Source organism: Buteo buteo, chromosome 2 (genome assembly GCF_964188355.1).
Source record: "Buteo buteo chromosome 2, bButBut1.hap1.1, whole genome shotgun sequence".
Lineage (NCBI taxonomy): Eukaryota > Metazoa > Chordata > Aves > Accipitriformes > Accipitridae > Buteo > Buteo buteo.
In genome coordinates this window covers 19,937,028-19,963,484 of record NC_134172.1, presented here as the reverse complement: position 1 = coordinate 19,963,484, position 26,457 = coordinate 19,937,028, and the positions used below count along the sequence as shown (strand labels likewise).

The 26,457-nt window shown below is 40.5% G+C and overlaps 1 protein-coding gene across 16 annotated transcripts in view; it reads left to right on the top strand.

Moving 5' to 3' along the window:
- The window catches only part of KIAA1217 (KIAA1217 ortholog), a 245,569-nt gene that overhangs the window by 122,219 nt on the left and 96,893 nt on the right, over positions 1 to 26,457 (top strand). For 10 of the 16 annotated variants that reach the window (XR_012653117.1, XR_012653116.1, XM_075047573.1 and 7 more), the window contains exons 3-4: positions 10,633 to 10,713; positions 20,602 to 20,797. Coding sequence is in view for 14 of the 16 variants with exons in the window: in XM_075047573.1 (XP_074903674.1) it covers positions 10,633 to 10,713; positions 20,602 to 20,797 (277 nt within the window). In the remaining 2 variants the exon portion in view is untranslated. Of the gene's footprint in view, positions 1 to 10,632; positions 10,714 to 20,601; positions 20,798 to 26,457 lie in introns of those variants that run through there. The other 6 variants (XM_075047525.1, XM_075047555.1, XM_075047508.1 and 3 more) reach the window with 2 other exon arrangements.

Here is a 26,457-nt window from a genome sequence, read left to right as displayed (position 1 = left end):
ATATTAATAGCTTCTGAAATAATAAAATTATTATTTATTTTTAGAATTCAGTGTTCCTTCAGAAAAATGAAACATAAATTTATTTCTTTCAGCAGTCTTGTACAACTTACACCCTTGCCTTATTGGCTACTATCAAAATTACTAGCCATTTATTCAGTTCCTCAGATAAGCAGAACTGAAAGCTCAGTCAATGCATGTCAGAGCCAATATGATCATCCGCTAGACTTTTTTTTCCACTTGGCTTTCTTACGCTACCTAACCTTCAGTGAACTCCCTTTAACATCTGCTTTCACAGAATTCTCCTTAATCCACCTTCATTGTCAGATTGGGTTTTCTGTTTGATTTTTAGAAATAGAGGAATAATGATGCTTCTGGGAATTTCAATAGCTAGAGAAAATGACTGATGATGGGAACTCATTTAAGAGGGTTAAAGGTATATTAGGGTAATGCAGTCAACGTGAATAGAAGTCTGGAATATTTTCATGTCTTCATAAGAACTTAGTATTCCCTCTTGAGTTACTCAGATCAGAGTGTCTCTTCAGTTTTGAATTACTTTTGCCCCAAACCTTCAGGATTTAAAAAACCAAAACAACAACAACAACAGAGTTCCTCAGTCTCTCTTCTGCAGCAATCTGCTCAAAGATCCTATAGTATGGAATACTTGTCATATGCCTGTTATCTGCAACATAAACGATCTTTGCATCTCCTTTCTGTGTGGATGGGAATAAGAGCTATGTTTTCTAGCTCATCAACCTGGAGGTTATTCTGAGACCAACTACACCTGTGTCATCAGTTTATGTTGTGAACAGCATATTGAATAGTATAGCACTGCTGAGTATATCTCAGGGTCATCTCTCTCAATCACAATTGATTTAAGTTGCAAGCAAGAAGATAATCTTTTGAGGACACTGAAGGGAAAAAATGCACCTCTACAATGCACACTTGGATGCTGTAACCTACCATGCACAGAATTTTCCTTACTAACAGTTACATCAGAGAATAGGAGGTCTTGATGTTTGGAAATAGAGAATATGCATTTCACTGCTGTTTGGAGAATAAAGATGTATTTCTATCCAACAAAAATAGGCAAGTGAGTGATGAGGAACAAAGACAAAAAAAAAAAAAAAAAAAAACCAACCAAAAACCGTTAAGTATTGCCCCATGGCCAAAATAGGAATTATTTTCTATTTTCCAAGATAACACCAAGACAGAGCAGGGAAAAACTACCATAGAATGTCTGCAGAGTCTATTAACACATTTATTTTCACAGGGTTAGGCACTTCCACCCGTGTTCAGACACATACAAAAAGGACCACTGCCAGTATGTTTTGCTTTATAGGTCATTTCCTACAGGATCACCTGTTGGAACGTGAATTATTCTCAGAAAAATTCCTGAAAGAACAGTACGCTAGAACCCATTCTTTCTTCACTTTGAATCTTTCAAATCCATTTTTAAGGCTTAGAGACACTAAAAGAGGGTAACACTGTAGGCATGAAATCCTGGCCCTCTTTTAATGCCTGTAGCAAAACACATTCCATGAGCTTCTGCAGAGGCAGGATTCCTTTTGTGTGCATACCTGTGAATCATGAGATACATGTGCTTGCAATAGTTTCAGTAACCACGCTGAAATGGATAATGCTCAAGTACAAACCTACATTATGTTCTGGCTACGGTATTTATTGGCTAGTGAAGACTGTGCCATGTCGTTAGAAAAGACTGAGACACAGCTTTTCCAAATACTTGTGTATATCTTTTTTTTTTTTTTAACAGATAACATTGTCTTTTGCTGAATTTAGGGGAGGGAAGGCACTGAGGAATATGAGGTCATTGAATGTTCACGCAAGAGCAGAAGAAACTATGCACTGCTCATCTGGTTTTGTCTACTAAAGGTTACTTCATTTCAAAGTTTTAACCTTTGATTTGGTAAATTTTCAGCAGTTCTAAGAATACTAATGCTAAAAGAAAAGTAAATCAGCACAGAGAAAATTCAAATGTACATACTCTTTTCGCTGCATCTCCCTCTAATATGCAGAAAATATATTTACTGGCTCATATTAGGCTTGCTTTCTCTTAATTTTTGACACTTTGTCATTTATGAGTGGTGCTAGCACTATAACTATAAAGAAAGCTTTTTGATGAACAAAGATGTTAAAAAGTAACTTGGGAAATGTTTAAGCATTTGAAGAGAGGGCATGCACAATACAGGAAAACAAGATTTTAGAAAGACATCTCTCTTTGTAGCACATAAGAATATGAAATTTCACATTCCTTTCTGCATGAATGTGTTATATCCCCTCCTCCAGTTTCTCCTCTGAAAAACCCTAAACTGTATTGCAAATTATTATCCACTGGCGCGGGGCCTGGACCCCTTACAAGTTGGAAACCATTTTATATGCTGTAGATTCCTTTCAGTTTTAAAGCCCTATGTTGGCTTGTGAACAATGATGACATCAACTCTTGAAATCCAACTCTAGCTCTATTCCCTGTTCTGTAAGGCTTATAAAGTCAGTAGCATCCATCTATTGTTTCCAAATGGGATATATTTGAACTGACATTTCTGATTAATGAGCTGATATTATGGTTTGGTTTTGGTTTTACATTGTATCCCTTAAATGTGAGTAGCTAATTTTAAGAAGTAGGTTTTGCAATATGTAATAAAACATATTGCAATAAGAGCATTTGAAAAATGTATAACATTTGAATATGTCTCTCTATAAATCTGAAATTGAAATTAATATTTAAATTTCCTTATCAATGAAAACATACAGTGTTGTTTTGCAATAGTAATGTCAAGATAATTTTCCATAACCTAATGTTGGCTGGCATTAATTACCCCTTGTATCATAGCAGTGATATCTGATTGTATCAAAACCAGGATTCGCTCAGGACATTGCAGAATCTCACTGTTTGTGTATAGTGTTACATGTACTTAATATTTATCTATCTCACTAATATGAGATAACTGATATTATGAGATAATAAGACTGACTTATTCAGCTGGATTCCACTCTAATTACTCTATAACTATTCAAGTGTAAGCTGGTATACGCTGCACAAAGGCATTTCTGAGCTCATATCTCTCTTGTAATTGTGTAGATGACAGGTACGTGTTTAAGAAAGAGTGGAAGGTAATAAATTCAGTTAATAATAAGACAGGTAGACTTTTTATGTTTGATGTTGTAGTTCAAAGTTTTAGGTGTTCTAAAAGAAAATGTAGGAGACTGTGGTTAACAAAATCTCACTACTGTGCTGAGACCGTGATCCTTACAAGAGGTTAAGAGCAAACTTAATGTGGTGTATAAACGTGGTACTTTTCTATAGCAGTTTTCCCTGCAGTGTGCTGGAAACTGTTCCTGAGTTAATTATTGCAGAAGCCTTGTAAGGTAGATAGGTACTGTAAATTCTGTTGTATATGGTGGTCAAAGGACAGGAAAAGTGGTTTTGTAAGGACTGAAATGGGAACCAAAGCTTGATAACTCTCAAACCATAGAAAGCTGTGATTGGACATCTTTGGAGGCCTACTTAAACAAGAATTTTTGATTTTTATTTTATTTTTATTTTATTATATTGGCTTTTTGGTGGGGAGAGAATTAGAGCACCTTTGGGAGATGACTGCTGTATACAGTTTAAAGTGAACATAACCAAATTTATTCACCCGTTTCTTTGTGGTCAAGGGAATTCTGATTAATGAAAGTTTTCTGAGAACGCTTTAGTATATCAAGAAATAATTGGTAAGAGAACACTCGCCAAGGAATAATGTTGCCATTGATTTGTCTTACCCAGATTACCCTCGACTGGTGTTCTCTAAATTGTTTCTGCTCTACAACCTATTTTCTTAAAAAAATTAGGCCCATTGAAGCATGTAAATGAAGTAGTTTATGGCTTTCCATAGGAGCTGAGCACAAAAGCAGGCTACTGGGTGCAGTCCCCTAGCATCCTGATGTAGGCAGGTACTATACTGCACGAGTTTTTTCCTAAAGTTGTCTAGGACAGTAGTTAAAATGGTGGTTCTTACCAGAGACTTGCAGTTCCCATCATTCAGAGTTGTGGGGTTTAAGTTGTTAGAAAACCTGTCCATTAATGTTGTTTTGTCTTATGGAGGTACACAGCAGAAAGGTGGAACAAAATGTGTACACAGTCACGTTTTTGTTTATCCTGTCTTCTGAGTAATTACCATTATTTTTTTTTTTCCTTTGGTGTGGGGGAGCAACTCCCGTAACATTATCATTTTGAATAGGAAATAATCCAAATTTTGATCACTTTGAGTAGCTTTTATAAGGTTCAAATGGATGAGCTGATCACAGCCTAGAAAATAAGGTACATTTAATCAATAGTGAAGGCCAAAATGAAGTCTAAAAGAAAGAACTTATAAAAAAACCATTACAATTAAATCTGAGCTATGGAGGATGACAAGGCCATGCGTTTTTATGCATTTCAGAGGATGTTGTTCTCAGTAGAACATCAGTTGTCATTGCATACACCATACTGTGCTTTTCAGTGATGGTTATTGTATGAATAACCAGGTCAGCCAGTTGTTTAAATAAAATTGAGAGAAAAATACCACAGAAAAATGAGAGAGAGGAACAGCTATATTCTTTAAACATCATATTTTCTCTATTATTCTTACTTACTTTTCAAAATACTAGAGACAGCTCATGAAAATCTTTTCCTTCTTAGGTCATTATTGTTTCTTTATTCTTTTATAAAGAATTGTAGTAGGTTTTTGTTGTTTATCTTCAGCAATATATTGTGATTCCAAGAAAAGATGATAACAGTAGGAGGAAGGGAATGAATAATAGGAGAGACAGACTACTGGAAACAAAGATACTGTGTTTGTCTAATTGTCCCCATTTCTAACTGTGGGACAGATACAGAACAATGGTAGGCAATATTCTTGCCATTTAACTTAGTAAAGTTTAGTGTCTGAATCCATATTTATACTGCCAGATATCTCAGATATTACATGTCAGTGGCTGAAAAACCCTAATTGAACCACTAATTCAAAAATCTTACCAGAATTAGTAGGAGGCATGGTGAGGTACCTCCTTGTAAACTCATATGCCTCTTTAGGCAAGCAACTTTGAGATCTTCAGCCAATGTTTCTTCAGTTTTCCATGTCTGTACAATGTAGGCTTTTCGCATACAGAATTTTGCATCACATAAGAGTGATGGAGGTTCAGATGCACAGATTCAAATCAAGTTCAGATTACCTTAGAGAAACTAGACCCAACCACCATTTTTTCTCCAGTCTGGGTTTGCATGTTGCATTGCACAGTGATACTTAAACACTGTAGCAGGGGACAGACAAATTGTAAATACAGGAATAATCTCTTTTATTTATTTTCTTGGTTACTTTTATATGAAATGTGGAAGGCAAAGAGTCTGATGAGCACTCACCGCTATAGGTGTTAGGGCCCAAGAACAACCAAATGATCAGTTCATGCCTAACTGCTAATAAAAATAGTCTCATGGACTTCTTGTATGATTATTCTTAACTGTGTCCTTAATTATATACTTTTAAGCATAAATCCATGATGGAACTAAGACTGAAGTATACAATACCCTGCAGGATCTTGCTTAAAGAAATCCTAAACTTATAAGTCATCTAAGGTCAAAAAGATGTTTTTCCTTGATACTACATGTGAACTGCAGTATAGGTACAATATTGTATTTCTGTTGAGACAATGCAAAAATACAGAGTTTCAGCATAACATCTCCACGTGGGTGGAGAGACAGCAAAAGGGGGAAGGCTATGTGACCCTGGAGAACTTCTAAAGCTCTTGAATACCAGATTATTTTTTACTTTAAAGGTATAACTATTTTATATCTCTAAAACAGTATGATTTGGAATATGATCTGCAGATTGCTTGCAGTTGATACTGTACCTTGACTGTATTTTCGTGTGATAAAAGACTTCACCCTTTCCCTTCTTTGGCAAGTACTTGTGTGCTTAAAATTTCTGCTGGAAGACCCTCTTTGGCCTGAACCCAACTGAGTTACCATCCTGACTTTTTCCCATCCCAGCATTGTTGAGAAACATCACTTTCTCGCATCCTCCCCACAAAACCATTGTGCACAGGAAATAGGCAGTTGATCCTCATTTCCTTCCTTCAGTTTCAAGCTCTTTAAGAGGACTTATGAGTCAGCATCTTGTTTAGTTGTATATCATCATCTACATACTCATCTCTAGCCCTTTGCGTTTTCATTATTGTTTCCCTCCAGCGTAGGCTGATTGCATGTCTCTGCAGGATCTCACCCAGAGACTGTAAACCTACGGAACGCTAATTGGCATTGTAACGTCCTGGCTAACCCGGCTTTGCTTCGTACCGTGCCCCTGCATTTGTCGGATTTTAGCCACTTCTTGTCTCAGAAGCTGTGTCATCTTCCTGGGTGACCCATGGTAAATGTAACGTGTTTAATGTATTCTCCCTTTGTAAGGACTTCCTTTTTGAAATCCATCAGAAACACAAATGGAGGGTGTTTTACAGTGACTGACAAAAAGAGGGAAGCTTAACGTGCTCCATTTCTCCACTTTTGCAGCGCTGCCAGTGCCTCAGTGAAAAGGCATTTCGGGTTGTATTGTCAAAGCCAGCAAGAACAGCAGTGCTGCATTCCCACGGTGGGAGCACATTGCACTCCTAACACCCTTCTGTGACATTATTTCAGACTGACTCAGGAGGACAGATGTCTCCTACTAAATCATCAACACAAATGTCTCAAGCATCTGCGTTTTCCTTTGGAGACTTAGATTTTCAGTGTTCAACAGGCCTGATCCTGCTTAAAATGGTGAATACTTTCCTTTGATCTGCTTAGCAAGCAGGTCCCACAAGGCAGCCTTACAGTTCACTCACCCTTGTTTTGAAGGCCCTGGAACAATGACTAATGTAGTCGCTCAGCCCCAAGACATTAATCCTTGTCCCCCCTAAGTTACTGCATGCTAATCCTGTGGGTACTACCTTACAAGTGGTATTCACCAGACCTTTCTTATGGCTTCGTTTGATGACATCCAGCACATTCCTGGCAATTCTGCTTTCCTCCTATGACTCTTAGCTTTCTACACCTTTTTTGAGGGCCACCACTCGCTCCGTTTAGGTTTAAAGTTCAAAAGCAATGTGTTTGGCAGCTATTTCTTTCGTCTGTGGTACCTTTCTCATTACAAAAAAGACTGGCTCCTGAAATTAGTTTTTCTCCATGTAACACCCCATCCTGCTCATACTTGCCGTTAGTGAGGCTCTGCAACTGTTCCGTTAGCTGCATGCTGTGTCCCAGCCCCGGTTTCCACTCTCCTCCTTGGCCTCTAACATTTGCCACTTTTTGCCAGAGGAAATTACTTATGCTCTACTGTTGATTTTCTCCATATTACTTTTATATGCCTACCTGCCTGTATTAATCTGTTTCTTTGTATGCCAGTCCAATATGGACAAGAGTTGGTACCTCTTGTATTCTGGCTATTTGCTGTCACAACTCAGGAAGATTTAACACTAGTTTCAACAGGAGCTGCTCTGCTCTGAGGGTATTTGGTAACAGAGAGTGGAAGTCGCTGTGGTTCTTCTAGCTCACTGGGGCAGGCTCACCTTTTCTAGGTTGTCCTTGTGCTGTTCAAGCTGGTCAAGTACTGTTCATTCAAGCTAGCTAAGAATCTGCGCTTTCATATACGGGAATGAAATCACAGGCTCTGTAAAACTCCATTTAGGAGGAGGCATGGGATCCTATCTGCTGGCCAGCAGAGGTTGCTCAGAGCATGTTAGTTGAGTGTTCTGCACTCTACAGCTCTTTATTTCTTAGTAAGTCAAGTCCAGGGTTTTTTATTCTGTGGGATTTGCTCCAATATCCTGTTTCTCCCCTCATGCTGGGTATTTGCTCTGATGCCTCACCTCTCTGGAACAATGACGGAGTTGGTGAGGGAAGTAGGAGATGGGGGATTGTCTCAGGAACCTGTCCCCGGGGCGGTCGAGATTGCAGCCCTTACTGCATTTGGAAATTGCAAAGCTCTCCTTGAATTCATTTCCCATCATTGTGGACTATATATATCCACATGCATGCCCACAGATGGAGAAAAAATAATATTCCCCTACAATCTAGGAGGAAAGGAAGAAATAGATCATTATTGTTTTCCCTCTTTAAATACCCTTGAGGTCATCAGAGTGCTGATGAAGGCATCAGTGTGGTGTTGAGTTTGGAAAGGAATATAGAAAGTTAAGAAATATTTTGGAAAGTTCCAAAGGAAGCCATGCTTCAGGTTTGGATTCAGACCCAAATGTCTTCAAATTTCATTCATAATAAGGTCTTTACGTGGGCTGCAGTAATGGTCTGGGTTATATTTCTTCTATATTGGCATGTCTGGATCTTCTTTAGTTGATCTGAAATTTGCTATATAACACTGTGGAGGCCTCATTTGCCTCCTTGTGCTACCTTATGCAGGAATCAGTAAAGCCTGCTGCTGCACTGCTGTTGTGGTTCTGTATTTGTGTGTGGTTCATTTTTTCCTGCAAGACTGTGTTTATTCAGAGAACACTAAGTTAATCCTGCATCACATCCGTATGATTTCAGATCAACTCCCATAAGAGGAGAGAAAGACTTCTGGATCTAGGTGGACTAGGTTTATATATTTTAACTGCAAATCCTCATCTATCTACTTGCTTTAAAATTAAAATAAATACCATGTTATGGGAAGAGGAGGGGAAGAGGTAAGGATACAGACAACATTTTCTCTGGGTTGAGGGTGGGAAGTGTTGCTGGTTTTGTCAAGCATCCTCATTTCCTTACCTGCCCTTAGGTCAGAATTGATGTTTCACTTCCTTTGGGAGTAGGAAAGTCCAGAGAAAAGCAACGCAGTTGTAATTCCCCATGAGGTGACAGGGTTTGAGGAAACCAAGTAGCTCAAATTGATCCTATGCAATGGCTTTAGGGAGGGTGACTGTTGCACTCTTTTAATGCTGCCATTGTGCAGAGTAATGTCCCTTCCAAAGCATGGTCTTGATGTGTAATGATGCCTGAATGTCAAGCAAACATGCAGCATGAATTTTCCTTTGGAAGTCTCATGTACTTGGCATTGAGATGGGATTTAGACAATCCATAGCTTTTTTCTTTTTAATCAGGAGAATAGTTTAATCAAAGGGCAAATAGGACTTCTCAGGGTTGCATGTGTGGGGTGGTGACATTATAAAAACATAAAAAACCCTAATACAGTTTCAGTATTACTGAGACACTAGCAACAGACTGTTTTGTCTTTGTGGTTTGGAATTGGAATTTATCCAGTTGTTGCCGGAAGGCTACATTTAATTTGTACTGTGTTTGCATAAATAGCTTATTTGTAAAAATCACATTTTGCTTTAACAATTCTAAATGATGCATTTATCATAGGGAGAAAAATGATCTTTTGTTCTCTTTAAATAAAATGGTACTGCCCTTCCAAAGTATCCAATCGACAAAAACATGAAAAATCGTAGCATACTTATATGTTACTTATCTCATCCCCAGAATCAGCTCTCATATGCTCATATCCTCTGGGTTTGTAAAATTCAAAAGATTCTTTGAATTACTCTCTTAATTATGATGTTGGCATTATAATTACTTGCTAAATAAGATTCTTTAACAATGACGTCCTTGTTAACAAAGCAGTTGCATTTCTTTGCCTGGTGTGAATAGCTGCATGCTCTGAATGGGGCAGCAGTGGTTGTCGTGGGAGCCTGACTCTGGCTGAAGGAGGGATCGATTGCTCAGAGAAGGTTGTTTAGACCCCTATACAAAATCTCTTTTACCTCCACCCTGAAGGCAAATGAAGATTAAGGGAAATATAGGACCTCCACCTATAAGGACTCAAACAGCAGTAGGCAATTTCCCCTCCAATTTGCATCTCATTCATGTGGGAATGAGGGAGGGGAAAAAATTGTGGGGGTTGTTGGCCCTTAACCCCCTTTTTTGGCCCTTAAACCCCTTTTAGCACATTTTCACATTCTGTGTGCTTTAAGAGCAGATGTAGAATAGTAAAGAGAGATGTGATTGGAGAATACCTTTTAATCATACCATAGTTTATCTCTTATTCTTTCTAAATTTGTGGTCAATCAAGATTAATACAGTATTTCTAATTTCTGCTTGAAGGATTCCATGTCTCTGTAGTAAGTGTGAAACCAACACAGAAGTGTAATGACTGCTGCTAACTCCAGCCAAGAGTTGTATCATTTCTTAGGAAGAATGCATATTTTGCCATTCCTTGTCAGATATGTTTGCTAGATATATATTTGAGTCTGTGTGGCTCAACTCTCTGCCACTAACTCTTATATTAGAAGAACATTCTCAAATTTCTTTGACACACCACCACACGTAGCACATCCAAACTGAGTCCAGCAAGGGTCCTGAGAATATTGCATATTAAGTATTGATAGAGCATATTGTTCCTTGGCACATGTGCCTTTCCTTTGTTAGTGCCTCTTCTCTCTTCTCTCTTCTCTCTTCTCTCTTCTCTCTTCTCTCCTCTCCTCTCCTCTCTTCTCTCCTCTTCTCTTCTCTTCCTTTACTCAGTATACTTTCAGTATGTACAGGTTATTCTCTTTTAATTTCTACCGTTCTCCTCCTTTTCCTGTTAACAATTATCTCTCCCCCTCCCCTTCTTTTCTCTTTTTGATCCACAGGTTTTGCAGTGCATGTTGGTCTCCCTTCATTCAGAACTTGACATTCAAAGGTACTTGATGAAAATTGAATCCTCTCAGAGAGTTAGTACTGTACTTTCTTTTTTCTGCACTCTGCTGTGGATTGAGTTTGTTGCCCTTTAATTGTGTGTGTCTTGCTTCACAACTAGCGTTCTCTAATAAATATGGTTCTGCATGCTTTTCGCCTCTATTTCACAGCAGTGAAGTGTCATTCATATAGATTAATTGCATATGGGAGTGTGATGCATGTGCATCCTTTGACGATCTCTTAATTCTGACTTTTCCTTTAATGGCATGATAGACGTGAAGTACACACTCCTGTCTTAGATGCTTTGAAATCCACCAAAATTCAGTGGGAGGTCCTAGATAAATAAGTGTTCCCTACCAGCTGTCCCAATTCTAACTTTATTTATGTACTTACACACACTTGGAACTGGCTTAAGGGGTAAAAGTCGTGCTGCAAAGTTAAGGACAGCTCTGTGGGCACAGGAGTAAATATTTTTGTATCTGATGTGCAAAAAAGCTTAGTTCTGCAACTTGCAAAATGATCTTGTATGTACACTGTGCGCCTGTGAAGTCACCTGTATCTCACCTTTCTTCCTATTGAGCTCCTCTCCCATTTCTGTATGGCTTAACACCATATAGAATGGATGTCTGCTACAGTTACTTTTTTTTCCCACCCAGGCAGTGCGTGTGCACATGCCTTTTAAATACATACGTAAAAGGTGCCTCTGCATGGTTTCTACTGCGGTCAAAAGTGTGATCACAAAAGCGCCAAGACAGTACATGCTGCAAGCGAGGAACGAGGCCTTGGAGCATGCAGAGTGCACAGCCGCTTATTTGCACCTGATTTGTCACTTCCCGGGCTCGTTTTGTTTCCACTTACAGGATTTAAGTAGGCCAATAAACATGCGGACCACAGGGAAGGGTGGGAGAGGCAGAGGTGTGGAGAGCAGTAAGGCTTCTCCCTCCTTTGCCAAGGAGATGGCCTCGAGGGAGGGAAAAAGGAGCGAAGGGGTGGGGTGGCAAGTTGGAAGAGAGGCGCAGGAGAAGCCCCTCTCTTCCACAGCATCTCTCTTGCAGCAGCCCCCTAACTCTCCCCAGGTGCCAGAGCCGTAAGCTCTGATAACCGCTTCATCAGACCTTTACTTCCATGAGGAAAGGCTAAAAATAAGTCCCCGGCATGGGTGTGCTTCTGCCGGAGGCCGCTCAGCCTCCCGCTGGCTTTTCCTGGGTGTTTGTTCTTGCTGAGGGCTGGCAGCACCCACCGGCTGCGGCCGGGGCCCACACAGAGGGCAGCTCACACCCTGCCCCAGAAACCTCCCTCCCACCCACCAGCCTTCGTGTTGATGGCTCTTTTTTCGGTTGTTTTTAAAATAGCGTGTTAATTGAGAACTCCTTCTTAGCTTGTAGAAACACAGAAAAACAGGTTTTTCCAGGACCGCCGCATGGTGTTCCTTTGCTTTGGGAAACAGACACCACAAAAACAGACCCTCCTCCTATTTTCCTTAGGGACATGTGTGGGAGAACAGGGATGGGTAGATAATCATTTTCTTGAATCAGAACACACTATCCCCTAGGTACATTTAGGCATCTGGTATGTATTCTTTTTTCTGTGCCCCCCCCCCTCCCCGCACCCTTTTTGCATGTGGTTTTAAGCATGTAAAGATCTTTCCCCTTTAATCAGCATAATGACAGTTTTTGTTTAAATCATCCCTTTTAATCTTCAGAGTTCTCATGACGGTTTTAGGGATTGTGTAGGTAGGAGTTACCTCACCCGCTGCTGATGAAACGCAGCCATCTCCCGGATGGAACAAGGGGTCATGCTGGCTCGTGAATGCTTCACAGTAGGGTTTTTGGGAGGGAAAAGAGAAATAGCTTCCAACTGAAACTGCCATAAGATTTTAATTAAGACAAATGTTGATGTCCAGGCTGGAATTTATGGATAACTTATTTAAACAAAGTAATAATAAACTGAAGCTATGGTGCAAGAATATGACAAAGACTGTGAAAGAACAAATTTTGCTGTGAGCAAAATTGGTGGAGCCATAGAAGACTTTGCAGGGAAAAATAGTGAGGTGATCCGACACTTTTTAAATTTGGCTATCATGTATAAATAAATACATCATGTTACAAAGCATTAGAATAAAGCAGAGAGTTATATGATTTTATTTTAAAATGAAAGATTTCTTTTATTCAGTGTGATTTTTGCTTATTACCAATGGGTGACTATTAGTCTATCATTTTACTTCAGTTTCTACCCTAAAATCTCAGGCTGGCATTTGTAGAAAGAGAAAACCTTGGATTTGGACAGAAACATAATGAGAAATATTTTTATACTTTTACATGGATGGCTTGGGTTTTTCTGATATTTCACATATTCCAAAGAGATGCCACAGCATGTTGCATATTTCAGTCTGGACTTGTCTGGACCAATTAAGCTGCTCTTAGACGGGCTGCTGAGTTCCTTAGGGCAACATTTTCAAATGCAAGTTCCTCCAATTAAACATCTGAATAAGAGGTCTGGCAGAGTAAGTGCTGAGCACCTACAGCTTTTATTGCTTCTAATGGATATCTTTACTGTAAACACACAGCTTTCCTGAAAAACAGGCTTCAATTTATCTAGGTGCTTACAGTTAGAAACCAAAGTTTGAAAATGTTACTTCATGTCAGTCATTTATAACAGAGTTTCTTGAAAAACTTTTTCTGCTAAGTCTGGGGATCACCCTGCTGAAGAATGAGCCGTGGTCCTGCGAAGGGTGAGCAGGAGTTGGCAGCCTGTGGATGTCCTGCTTGGTGATTCACAGCTCTCAGGATTAAAAGAAATGGGGTTTGGCAGCTTGCCACAGCAGGGAGCATGCAGCTGACCACCAAAAGGAGCTAGCAAGGCTCCTGGGAAAACGTGCAGATTTTTAGGATTATTTGAATATCATTCCAACCTAAAAATATGACAGATAAATTCTGACACATCATTAGGCGTGTCTTCTTCTGCTAGGTGGAAGAAACTGGGGTCACCATCAGCAAATACAAGGAGTGGTGATAAAGATCCTGTCATAAGCAGAGAGGAGTTTTGCCTTCAGATAAATTCATAGAACTGAGTAGAATAACCGCTCGGCGTGGCGTCCTGACCCCGCCATAGCGATGGGCTCTGGTAACGTGTGGCTGTGGCTGAGCATTACCAGGTTTTAGTGCAGCACCTTCCTGTGGCTGCTGGTGCCACTGGCTGAGTTATCTTCCCCTCCTCGTTCACAGTGGCGGGGAAGGGGAACGGTTCCTTTTACCTTACTTGGGACAATTCTTCTGGGTCTGTTTCTGCCCTTCCTCAGAGCATGAAAAATTCCGCACCAGGGCTGTACCTCAGGTTCACATACACTGAATTCATTGCTTTGCTTAATTACCGCGCTGCAGGCAGCCGGGGGAGGACTCTGTGATTTGTGCTCTGCTTGCGTTACTCCTGTGGTGAGCATGGTGAGCTCAGGCTTTCCTCAGGACCGCCGGCGGCAGGAGGAGGCCAGTAGCACCACAGCCAAAGGGGACCTTGGGCAGCATCCAGCGCAGAACATGCCTCAACGTCAGGGAGGCTGCAGGCGAGTGGGGTACCTTGGTTCAGTGCTAGGGATGGTGGGCAACCATGGCTCAGGCACTGTGTCCCTCCTTATCAAGGAGGAAAGAATTCTGGGCATTCATGCCATAGAAATTAATATTGCCACCAAACTGAGACTGCTTGTGAGCAAGGACCGGCTTTGTAAGTCGTTGTCATTGATTCAACAGGAAACAGTGAAATGTTTGTGTTTGAAATACAGAAACAAAAGCCGGAGACATCCACTAGCCCATGAGCAGGCATCGGAGAATAGTGTAAATAACTCCGACAGAGTCTGAACAGTGTCGAGCGGGCAGTTGCCCTCCTGGTCTCTTCAGCTCTTGAGAGCACGGATGCTGGCGTGTGCCTGCTCCTGGCATGTTACCATTTCCAACTGATGGTGTCTGAAAGGAAGATGCCATAGATTTTTGCATCTCATAATGGTGAAATAACACACAGAGAAAAGCGAGCATGTCATGAAAGGTGGTTTTATGTTGCGTTCAGCTGCTGAATCATCTCCCTGCTCCCAGTTCCCCCAGTGAGAGAGAGTATCCAAATGCACCCGTTGCACAGATGTAATATGAACTTTAGTTTATATAGACATGTATAAGCAATTAACTTTTCTGAGAAAGTGCTATGGAAAACATTGTTACAATAAATGTTTAAAAATAAGAACATGTGGGTAGTATTCGCTTTCTCTCCAACAGCAGTATGTCACTAATATCATGTCCAGACAAGTAAAACCCTGTAGCTGTGATAATATAGGACCCCAAAGACTCTGTATCTTTGGAAAAAGCAGATCCTTCCTTCAGACAACCATAATTTGGATCTGACACAAATGTGAGGAAGAAATATTATTGTTGCAGTAATAAGAGCTCATGTGCTGTGACAATATTTCAGAATTAATAAACTCATCATACATTAAACACAGCCTGTTTATATGCATATTTGCAGTCTGTCACATATCCTGTAGCCATCTTCAGCACAAGTCACAGGACAAATGGTTTACTTGAAGGTCAAGAAGAGCAGGTTTCCATTTTTCTTTTATTTTTTCTTCTTTATTTGAAATGTCAAGAAGACTCTCATGATTTTTTTTGTTTTGCCTATGCTAAGTATGTTCTTTAGAACATATGATATGAAAAAGTTATTTTACTAGCACTGTATTATTTTTGATGTCTTTGTTTACCGTTTGTACACTGCCAGGAGTGCTAGCAACTTTGAAGATATGTATGATAAGATTCTTCTCTTGAAGAGATAAGTTTCTGTCAAGATAAAGGCTAAGGAAGTTCCTGGAGACAGGAAATAAGAAGTGTGAATAGATCAAGAGATGAAATTAAATCCTTCTTCAGGTCATGGGGTTTTTTTCTTAGCTCATTTTTTGTTTATGAAAACGTGTGAAGCAAATTTGCAGGAGAGATTTTTAAAAAGGAAAGGAAGTAAAAAAGGTATCAGTTATATAGATTAGCATGGAAAATAACTGAAAATGAGCACAGAAGGACGTTATGATGAGCAGAGCCATAAAACTGGTTAGAACAAAAGGGTGAGAGGATTAGTGGGGGCAAATGTGAGCAGAGGACCAGAGGCAGAAGCATGCACGGAACTTAAAGAATATCTCTGGTGCCCTGTGATTGCTCATTACATTGGCATCTCTGCAGTATTTCACTTTTCCTTATTCAGGTGACTTCTGATTTCATGCCTAATTATTTGAAATTTTATTGCATTCAAAGAGCCTTGCACTTTTTTGCATTTTTTTTTTTTCTGAAGCAGTGGAAGAACTAAAGCAGATATGTTAGAAGTTCATACTTTGGATAAGCTGTAACAGACAGACATCAGTTGTGAGGCATGATTAACCACAGTTTTAATTCTTGATCAAATCCAAGAGTAGTTGGAAGATACTGGATCTTCTGTAATGGCTACCTCCACGTGTTATACTTAAATATATACCCAGGATATAGATCCATGTAAATATAATAGTATATCCTAAATAAAACAGTAATCTCAAAGCACTATGTAATTTTATGTCAGTTTTCACCAGAACTGTTCGTCCTTGTTTTGGCCTTTCCTTTCTGCTGAGCTTCTTACCCAGAACTAGCGTAGCAAGATCTTTTATCAGAGAAGTCCGCAAGGAGGTTCAGCTTTACTCAGCTGGCTGAAAAATCAAGCCTATTGCACAAAGAAACACGCAGGGGGCTGTCTCCTAACATATAGCTGTGGGGGGAAGACCATGGCTGACTGAGGAAATTGTAACCTAACTGGTATTGGCACAGGGGAAAAGAGAGAGACCTGCTGCCTGGTTCTGAACCTTCTGTTTTCTGGCAACGATCCCAGAGGTGTGGCTTGGAAAGTGCTGGTGTTTCCTTGGTTTTGTGTGCCTGTGTGGAGTATCTGCTTACAGATGTTTTACTCTTGGATAGTGCTACTCCGTAGTGGGCATGTCTTGAGTTTTCTTCTCTGTTAGGTATTATGGATTTTGCCCTTTGCTAGCAGATATATTAAAAAGGCAGCCACCCAGCCACAGCGATGTCCCCGTTCATTGCTTTCACTGGATTTATGCAACAGGCAGCTACAGTGCCATCTGGACTCTCATAGCAGCAGTCTACACTGTGACTCTAGTTGGGTCCTGAAACATGGGCTATATGGTGAACATTTATTTTCACCTGCATGCCAGTTCCTGAAAAGCACTTAAAGGGACACTTCCTGAAATATTATTTTAAGCTTTTGAACATTTTTAAAATATGTTAGTGAACATTCTGTGGAAAAAAAAATATATGGTATGACTTACTAAGTATTTCTTTGCCATCTGTCTTATTTATCTTATTTGATGTTGGAATCAACAGACTGAATAATTATTACAGGGGTTGGATAATGCTGAAGGTTTCTGCCCTGCTTTCTTCAACCATCTTTACAAGTGCTTGTAGGTTATGGCTCCATAAATGTTGCTCATCCTCTCCCCACTTCATGGGTTGGTTTTCCTAAGAAGTGCTGCCTAGGAATCAACTTGATTATTAAGTAGCGTCAAGCTTAGTGCTTGTTGCCAATAATAAAAATGCTTTCCCATCAAGTATGCACTCATATCTCTCAGCTTCTTGAATAGCCACTGTTGTTGCTGTGTTTGAGGATTTTTTTATAATCTGTTTAAAATTCAGAACTGCTCCTGAAATGCAATGTTTACATGAGTTGAGCATGACAAATAGCTTGAAGCCTTTCATAAACAGTATGTGTATATATGGTGGATCTCATTAATAGCTTGCATTGGTTTTACATTTGTATTACTCCACTTGCTAGAGTGGAACTACTATGGATTTGCAGTGGTGTATGTTAAGAGGAGAACCGGGCTTCATGTCTGAGCAGAATCTGTGATGTGCCTCTGCCTTGCTTCAGAAGGCTCTGGTATGCCTCTTGGGGCTGCAGTATTTAAGGTGAGGAATGAGGGCTGCCAAAAGAAGTCTTTTTTAGTGTGGTGGGTTGACCTTGGCTAGATACCAGGTGCCCGCCAAGCTGCTCTATCACTCCCCTCCTCAGCAGGACAGCGAGAGGAGAAAATAAGATGGAAAAAAACCCTCATGGGTCAAGATAAAGGCAGTTTAATAAAGCAAAAGCAAAGGCTGCGTGTGGAAGCAAAGGAAAACGAAAGATTTATTCTCTACTTCCTATCAACAGGCAATGTCCAGCCACTTCCTGGGAAGTAGTGCTTTAGTACGCCTAGCAGTTGCTCCGGAAGACAAACATCATAATAACGAATGCTCCTCTTCCTCCTCCTTTCTCTTAGCTTTTGTTGCTGCACACGTGTCCGATGGTATGGAATATCTGTTTGGTCAGTTTGGGTCAGCTGTCCCAGCTATGTCCCCTCCCAAGATCTTGCCCACCTGCAGCGTGAGGGGGGGAATGTTGGAGAGACAGCCTTGATGCTGTGCCAGCACTGCGCAGCAGTAGCCAAAACACTGGTGTGTTATCAACACCTTTCTAGCTACCAGTACAGAACACAGCTCTGTAAGGTCTGCTGCGAGGAAAATTAACTCCATCTCAGCCAGACCCAATACATTTAGTCACAGTAATGATGGCATTATCATCCAGGGGTTCTGCGTTGCTGTGTGTTAGGTTCTAACGGATTGCCCCAGCAACAACAGAACACAAGAAACACAACATGGCTGAGGTTGGCTCCATCTGCGCATTGACAGGACATGCTGGGCAACTGCACAGCTAAAGCTGTGCCTGTTACTTCTGGTAATGAAGTATCACCTTACTGCTTAAATATGCACCTGTTCACATGTGTCAATAAACTATATACATGCAACTGCCTGTCTCACATGAAATCCGGGGATTCAAATGAAAGAGAAACAAAAATAAGCAAAAGCAAAGCAAAATAAGCTTGATTCATATTAGCAGAATATTTTTTTCTTAAAGAAATAAAAGCAAGCCCCTTCCCAACAAACTCTGAAGTTAAGGACCTTTTGCAGGTTGATTTTGTTGCTTATTTTTGCATCATGTTTTATTTTTAGTTATGGTTTTCTAGAAAGTGAGAATTATTTGCCTTCTAGCTCCCTATTAATGAATACATACAGATAAGTTATTAATCAGTACAAGGAACTACAAAGCTGTAATGACTTGGCTTGGTAGTACTTCTGTAATATGCCTGTGTAAATAAAATACTTTAGCAGTGATGGTTCCCAAGCCATTTCGGAAAGTTGAATGAAGAAGTACTGACTAATCAATTTTTTTCTCTGTGTTTGCAGGTCACTTGTCACGTCTCTAAGTTTTCAGGCACAAGTCCCTGTATTGACAACCTGGAGACTAGTGCTGACCATGTCAGAGGCACTTCAAAGCATACTTTAGTTTGCTGAGAACAAATGTTGTTAGCTTTAAGTCCTGCAAAAATTCAATGCTCTTGAACAGTTTCACTGTGGGACATTGGATAATACCTAATATTTTAATATTAGCATTTCAAAAGTGAAAAGTTCTGGAGGGTTTAGCTTTCTTGTGAGGTATTTCTAATTTACTGTAGTTTGTGAGCAACTGCACAACTTGGCAACAACAGGCCTTTAGAGCCAGCTAATGAAAATCTGATAAATGTTAAAGTTCTTCATACATTCAAGGTCACATAAGGAATATTATGTGATGCATGCTATTGCTGAAATGAGCTCACCTCATTTCACTTGAAAAACCACTGAAGGAACCAGATGTCAGCAAGATAAGTCATCTTGGCTTTCCAGAAAGAAGCAAAATCTTTTCTGGATCTTGACAGCATCTTCAAACCTAGAGTTGAAGTTGGTTTTAATACAGAGGATTTTTAACGTACTAGTATCTGACCTTAAATGATAGGGAAGAGGAAAGCACATATGTTTTATGACATCTTGTGCCTGGTGCTGATTATAGGCCTTTATAAAGTTCATATTTACATACTGGATTTGGGACAGAGTAAGCTTGCTTTGCTTTGAATTTCTTCTTGTACAGTGTCTGTTCCAGTTTGTTGTGATACAGAGTTTGCATGAGAGACTGGAAAAATTATTCTTCCAAAGTAATAGTAACATGTAGTTGAGGGAGTTTCACTAAACAGTATTGCGTATACTTCTTAAAGCAACCCCTCTTTGTAGAAAGCACTTACAATGTCACTTATAGTTAGCAAAAAAATGTTCAGGACACTGCATCCCCTACTGAGTGTGTTTTTATTAGGCAGATCTTACAAGGAAGAGTCAGTAGAAGTGCATAAATAAAACCATTTCTCTCCCCTCCTGAGAGAGTTGGCTTTTTCCAGATACAGTGTTTAGCTATTTACTAGTGTGATTGCCTAGTAAAAATCATAGTTTATTTGTTATTTGTTATTTTTATTTGTTATTCAGTTAATGAAGACATTTCTGATTTATGCTGATGCAACAAAAAGTAAAATAATTGTTTGTGATTTCAGCCAGAAATGTTGGATGGCTATTTTGGCTTTGCTGCATGACCTGTACGTTTCGTAGATGGCACAGCAGAATATACCGAGGTCGATAGCTTACAACTACATCACAGTATTTCTTTTCAGAGGATTTTTCTTAGTGGACTTTTCAACCTAAGAGGGTGTGTGTGTGTGTGTGTGTGGACATGCCTATGCTATAGTGGTTGTTTGAGCAGCAAGGAATGGCATTACCATACATCTCCTCACACATGTCTTATCCTCAGGGCCTTGTTAGCAACAAAATTTGCAATATGGATGTACAACCATAAAAACCGTAGCAGAATACCCAAGGACACTGTTTTCCTAAATAAGCTACACAGAAGTGACCTTCAGCATACCAGTATTTGAAGAAGTTTGGACTTCTTCCTTCTTCTCTTTGTTTTTTTCCCCTCCATATTCCAGTTTCAGTAGACCAATAACGAAATACTCTGTTTTGCAGACAAGAAGCCCAAAGCTGTCCCAGAGCCCACAGCCCAATTTGGGTGACCAGACAGAACACCTCTCTGAAGCATCTGCCGATTCCTTAGAGGCCATGTCCGAAGGCGATTCTCCAACCCCCTTTTCGAGGGGCAGCCGCACGCGGGCAAGTCTTCCCGTGGTGCGGTCGGCAAACCAAACGAAGGAAAGATCACTGGGTAAGACCCTACTTCAGTCCTTCTCCTCTCTGCTCTTAGCCTGTGTTTTCCATTTGTGCATTTAAAACAGCTTTTAAATAGTTTGGAGTTAAAAAAGTAAAGACTTTGGTAGCACATTGGTTTTAACGTCAGGTTGTTCTTTGGAAATGTGCTTAGTACGGAGTAATAAGTAACTTGGGGGAGCGGTGAAATTATTTTCATAAGATCTGAAAGTGTGCTGAGAACATGGTAGGCAAGCAGAAAGACGCAGACCCTGACATGAAATGCTGATTAATGGTTAAAACCCAATATTGCAAATACTTTTTGCCAAGCCTGCACATGTATGTGGCAGTGAACTTACTACAAGATTGCACCCTCATTTTCAGACAGGAGACAGGCTTTTTCACTTCATCATCTCTTCAAAGCCAGAGCTAGTTGGAAGAAACCTAGAGATATTAAGGCCTGACAGATCCAGGTCTTAATGAAAAGGTTTGGTATTTGCGCGGCGGTAGCTTTCCAGGCAGAGGATTTGAACGGATATGCTGATGGAGATGCCCTTTACTTCGGGGCAGTGCCCTTCCATCTGCGCAGTGACACGGGTGATATGTCAGCACAGGTGGATGGCTCTGCTTCCCGCGTTCTTCCCATATCTCAGGGTTGAATTAAGCCCAGCTGTGAACCAGAGCTCCTTTTATGATGGTGGATTTTGTCCCGGAGACTCTGCTCTCAGCTGATGGATGGTAAAAGCTGTTTTTTTGAGGAAAGACACCAGAGGGCACTTAAACTGCTGTGAGAAGGCAGCATAACTTGCATGTGGATTGCTGAAGAAGGCAGGTTTTGCTCAGAGGTAATAAACTGAAATGCTGCTTTCCTGTTGACTCATCTCCCAACATACAGAGTGACATAAACCGAAGGCTGGGCTCTAAATCATACCATGCTTGTAAGCTTGTCATGGTGTTTTACTCATTCCTCAACAATCTAAGACAGTTTCTGTCAAGAGTATTATGATATCCGACAAACACAACAAATGAGAAGAAAACAGAGCCTAAAGGGGTCCCTGCTGCCCCCGGAGCTGGCAAGTGCAGAGCAGTGGGACTGCGGACAAGGGGCTGATCCCTGCCCGTTGTCAGCTCACGGAGTAGCACTGCTGACGTCCCAAAGCCTGTTGGGCCACCAATATGTCAGGCTCTTTGGGGAGAAATTTTGAAGACTCCAAGCTGGACAAGACTGTTTGGTTTAGAGTGTTGTTAAGAGCAAGTGTGTAGCACGTGTGTGTTTACTATACATGGAGGGGGATTTATCTCTGCCTATACGTCACTGCTGGCTAGGGCGTCCTCAGAATGGCTTGCTTTACCCTGAGATTTTCTGGAAAACATGTATTTGCTTCAATGTGATGTCAAGTGGATCGGGCCTTTGCAGGTCCCTGTGAAACTTGCAGTCCAGCCTCACCGCATGGGTTTCGGCTGGCATTCAGCAATTATCCCAGGACACGTAGGGTATCTCAGCTCTGAACTTCTGTTTCGGATGTGAGCTGAGAATTGATAAACAGCTTTTGGAAAGCTTTTTGTTGGCATCAAAGGGAGTGGCCTGCTATGCACCACTGCTTTGCAGTGTTTTCTTCCCCAAAAGCTGAGCTTGAAACAGCTTTCTCATTGTTAGTGTGTACATCTGAAAAGAATACAACAGCCCTGTTTCTGGAAAAGACTTAAGTGCTCAATACCACGAATAAACCTGGTGATAGGAACATAGGAGGGGCCACAACGGATTAGAGCAAGAGTCTACCTGACCCCTTATTTTGCCTCCAAGAGGGACATAGGCAGCTAGTCTAGGCAAAAGTAAGAACAGGGAAAATACGTTGTACCTATGATCATTCCTCCGAGTACTCTGCCAGCCTCAAGCTATCTTCAGCTTAGGGATTTCCTGGTTTTGGTTTCTGTCTGTATAATAACCCTCAAGAGATGTCTCCTCCAGGTATTTGTTCAGTCTCCCTTTGAACCCATGTAAATTTTTCACATCCGCAACAGTGCAGCTGTGACTTTGGCAGCAAGTTCCTGTTGGTCTACTGCCCAGCCATTGCTTTTCTCTTGCTTTGTTTTGTATTTGCTTATCTACTCTAAGTTATGCCCCCTTGTCCTTGTGTTGGGAGTGACAGCAGACATTAGATCGCTATCTGCTCCCCCTGGGCCATATCTGATTTTGTAGGCCTGTCATTTCCCTCAGGTCATCTCTTCTCCAGGCTAAGAAGTGCTGCTGTAATGACTTGTTCCTCATCCAGAAACCATCCTGGACATTTGATTAGCATGTTGCCCTTCTTTGCACTTTTTCCAGTTCGACAGCATCTTTGCTGAGATGAGAGGACCAGAAGCTCACCGTTAAGTAGTCCACTCTTAAACCCTTTTTTAAGCATCTGTTGCATATACTGAAATGTGTTGTCTGGGTCCTAATGGAGGACAGTCCCATGAATATGTACCATTTTATTGACGGCCAGGATTTCAGACCCTGCAAGGCACCCTGTCGCAGCCTGTCTTTCATATACTAGAGACAAGACCCTGGCTTATCCCAGCGTGATCAGACAAAACGCAGGTGGCGGGGGAAAGGAAACAATGTAATATGAAGCATTTCAGCTGAGAGTTTTTAGATTTGAAACTGGAGCAAAACAAGCCTTTTCTTTCCTGTATTGCAGGAAGTGTCACAGCTATGTGTGTGGCTTAAGGGACCATCATACCAGCCAAATAGGAGGTAATATATAGTCACCACCCCACAATCTGTAATTTTCAGGATGTTCCAGGAACTATTAATAGCAGATAGTTTGTTTTAAAAGATATTCTAAAAATGATTCTAAAATTGTTCAGGTTTAGGTTACTGTTCTTCAATGTATTTCTTTTATAATAATGTCCTTTTCAGTGTTTTCTGCCAGTGTTTTCTAACAGCACCATGAGCAATGTTCTGAAATTTTACTTTTGAGACTCTTTGCAGACTGTGGCCCTGTTAGGACTGTTTTTACTTCCAGCAGTACAAGGGGAGTGTTTATTTTTAAAAAAACAGGAAACTGTTTATAAATTCAATTTTAAAAGCATCATGAAAATATTTCTGTTCACATGATTTTAAACAAGTTATGTATAATCACCTCTCTTTCCATCTCTACTAGTTTTTTAAATTTAATCTAATTTAAATACAAATTATGTTTTGATCCTCAGCCAACATAATTTCAGTGAGGAAAATGACCAACTTTTGTGATTTTTTATTAATTTTACATTTAATATCTCAATGCCATCGTTTTAAAAACCTGATGTTTCTTTTTGAAATTCTAGTTCTTCTGTAGGTTCCTATTTTACTGACTACATATGAGTCAGTTTGGTTTTAAATTGTGGTCTGAATTAACATGGAGCCTGAGAAGGAGTAGTGGTAATGCATTTTGGCTACTCCAACATCATGGTTTTGTCAGTCAGGACTAATCTAATAGGACATGGTATTCTGACTAATCTAATAGGACATGGTATTCATGTGGAGTCGACCCAGAAAACAGTATTCCAATTGTGGGCCCATTTAAAATTTCAGCCACAGCTTTCGAAACGAAGGTCTTTCTTGGCTAAGAGGTCCATCAGAAATCAGCACTTGTCTCATCAATCTGCAGCCTGGAGACAAAGTGAGATATTAAAATAAATTAATTCACTGTGCAAGAGAAAATTAAATGTATTTTAAAATATCTCTTTGAAAGCTGGGAGTTTTTCCAGTGCGATAACTGTGGGAAAAAATTATCTAGCAAAACTGTCAGAGCAAGAATCAGCTGAAATCTGGAAAGTGCTCAAAAGCTTTCAACAAACTTCACTTGCAATTTGCCTGGAGGAAGCAGAACCTGACAAGCGCCCAGCGAGGTTATGCCAGCAGCCAGCCTGTGCCCGTGCTGCAGCTCACTGCTGTTGCTGCTCTGGTACCTCTGCAACGAAATGAAGACTGACAAATATTTTCACTTGTAGTCTCTCAGGTGGCACATCTGTACAAACGATGGGCCTGATCCTTTGTAAGGGCAGGTGCCAGCATCCTCTGCGATGACCGAGCGGTTGGGGCAGTTGATGCGATCAGTCGCAGCCCCGAAGGGCAGGTCCTGCAGGCTGCACGTGCAGGGTTGGATTAAGGAAGAATATGGTACAAGGAGGGATTTCCATAAATGCACAAGGATTTGGGCTTGAGAAGTCACTGAGGAGGACGGAAATTTATGGGTCGAGGGTTGCAAGCACCTTCTCTGGGTGTCCCAGCCAGGGTGCCCGGTCACTCCATTCCAGATGAAGAAGGGCCACAGGATGACCAGGCTCCTTGCCGGTAAACCTGTGCCTAAAATTAGGTGGCATGGAAAAGCCTCTGCAGGAATGTCTGATCCTGCCAACATTTGCATTTTATTTGCCTTTGGAGGGATTACTTACAGGAGTAAAATTACACAGACGCTTAAGGATTGGCATGGGGAGGGTCTGAAACAATCACAGAGTATTCTGAATGTTATTTGTTAGCCCCTCAACCCCAAGTTTAACAGGCACAGATTTTAGTGTTTGATTAATTAGGTTGCTGTCACCTTCCATGGAAATGCTGTTACTGATTATAATAGTAACACCTCGATCTTTTGTAGCATTTCTTGCAGGTGTTTCTCAAAGCCTGTTAAAAGCAAAGTCAGTGCTGTAATTACAGTTTTACACATAGGAAAACTTTTGCGGAGAGAGGGATAGTAACTTGGTTGCTCTCACCCAGCATTAGAAATAACTCCCTATACATGTGTATGCAGTGCACTGTAAGACTTACACAGAAAAATATAAATGCTAAAGGTAGACTTATATAGTATATTGGTGGTAATTAATTGTTATTTACTATTTATGAGCTAGGAATTAAAATAGGCATGTTAAATCAGGCAGAAGATTTGTGAATGGCCATAGACTTTTTAAGAGAAGTTTGTGATTTGTTAGCAGTGGCACTGCCCTCTCTGATTCCCTACAGCATGATTCAAGCCTAATGAAGTCAGCAGGATCTTCGGTTTAATTCATGGGAGAGAAGCTCCCTGGGAACTGCATTTCAAGTTAAGGCTGAGTATAGCTTTCATGTGTTCAGTCATCTTAAAGACATTTTCCCTATCTTGTCTTTTTACAGTGTATGCAAAGCAGCCAACATGCAAAAAGGTCATGCAAATATTTGCTCTCATGGTCAGATACATTAACATGAGCTGGCAGGTCTATCGGAAAAACAGCCTGAAACAACTAGTACCAATTATTGAATTGAAACACAGAGCCTAGGAAATTATAATATTCAAAGGTAACAGCAGTTTTGCTGTCCAGCTTTTCTAGACTTTATCTTCTTTCACATTTCTTCAAATTATAGCTGAAGTTTTTGGATGTGGAAAGAAAAAAACCCCACACCTTTTACATGAAATATTTTGCATCAAAAGAGCAAAGGAAGGTAAAGAATCATATCGACATATCATAGTGCTGAGAGTTTTTTCTGTTTCATTTATTGTCCTTACATGGTTTGTGAAATATAGCTATATGGAAGAGTGAAATATGGGCCTTCCCAGGCTAGTACTTGTGCACTCAATTATTGTTTGCTTGACAGATTCTTCCTCCTATAAGAGAATGTCTTGTGTGTACCTGAAAAAAACCAAATGCTTCCAAGAACCAAGATCTTATTTAGTACATACTGTC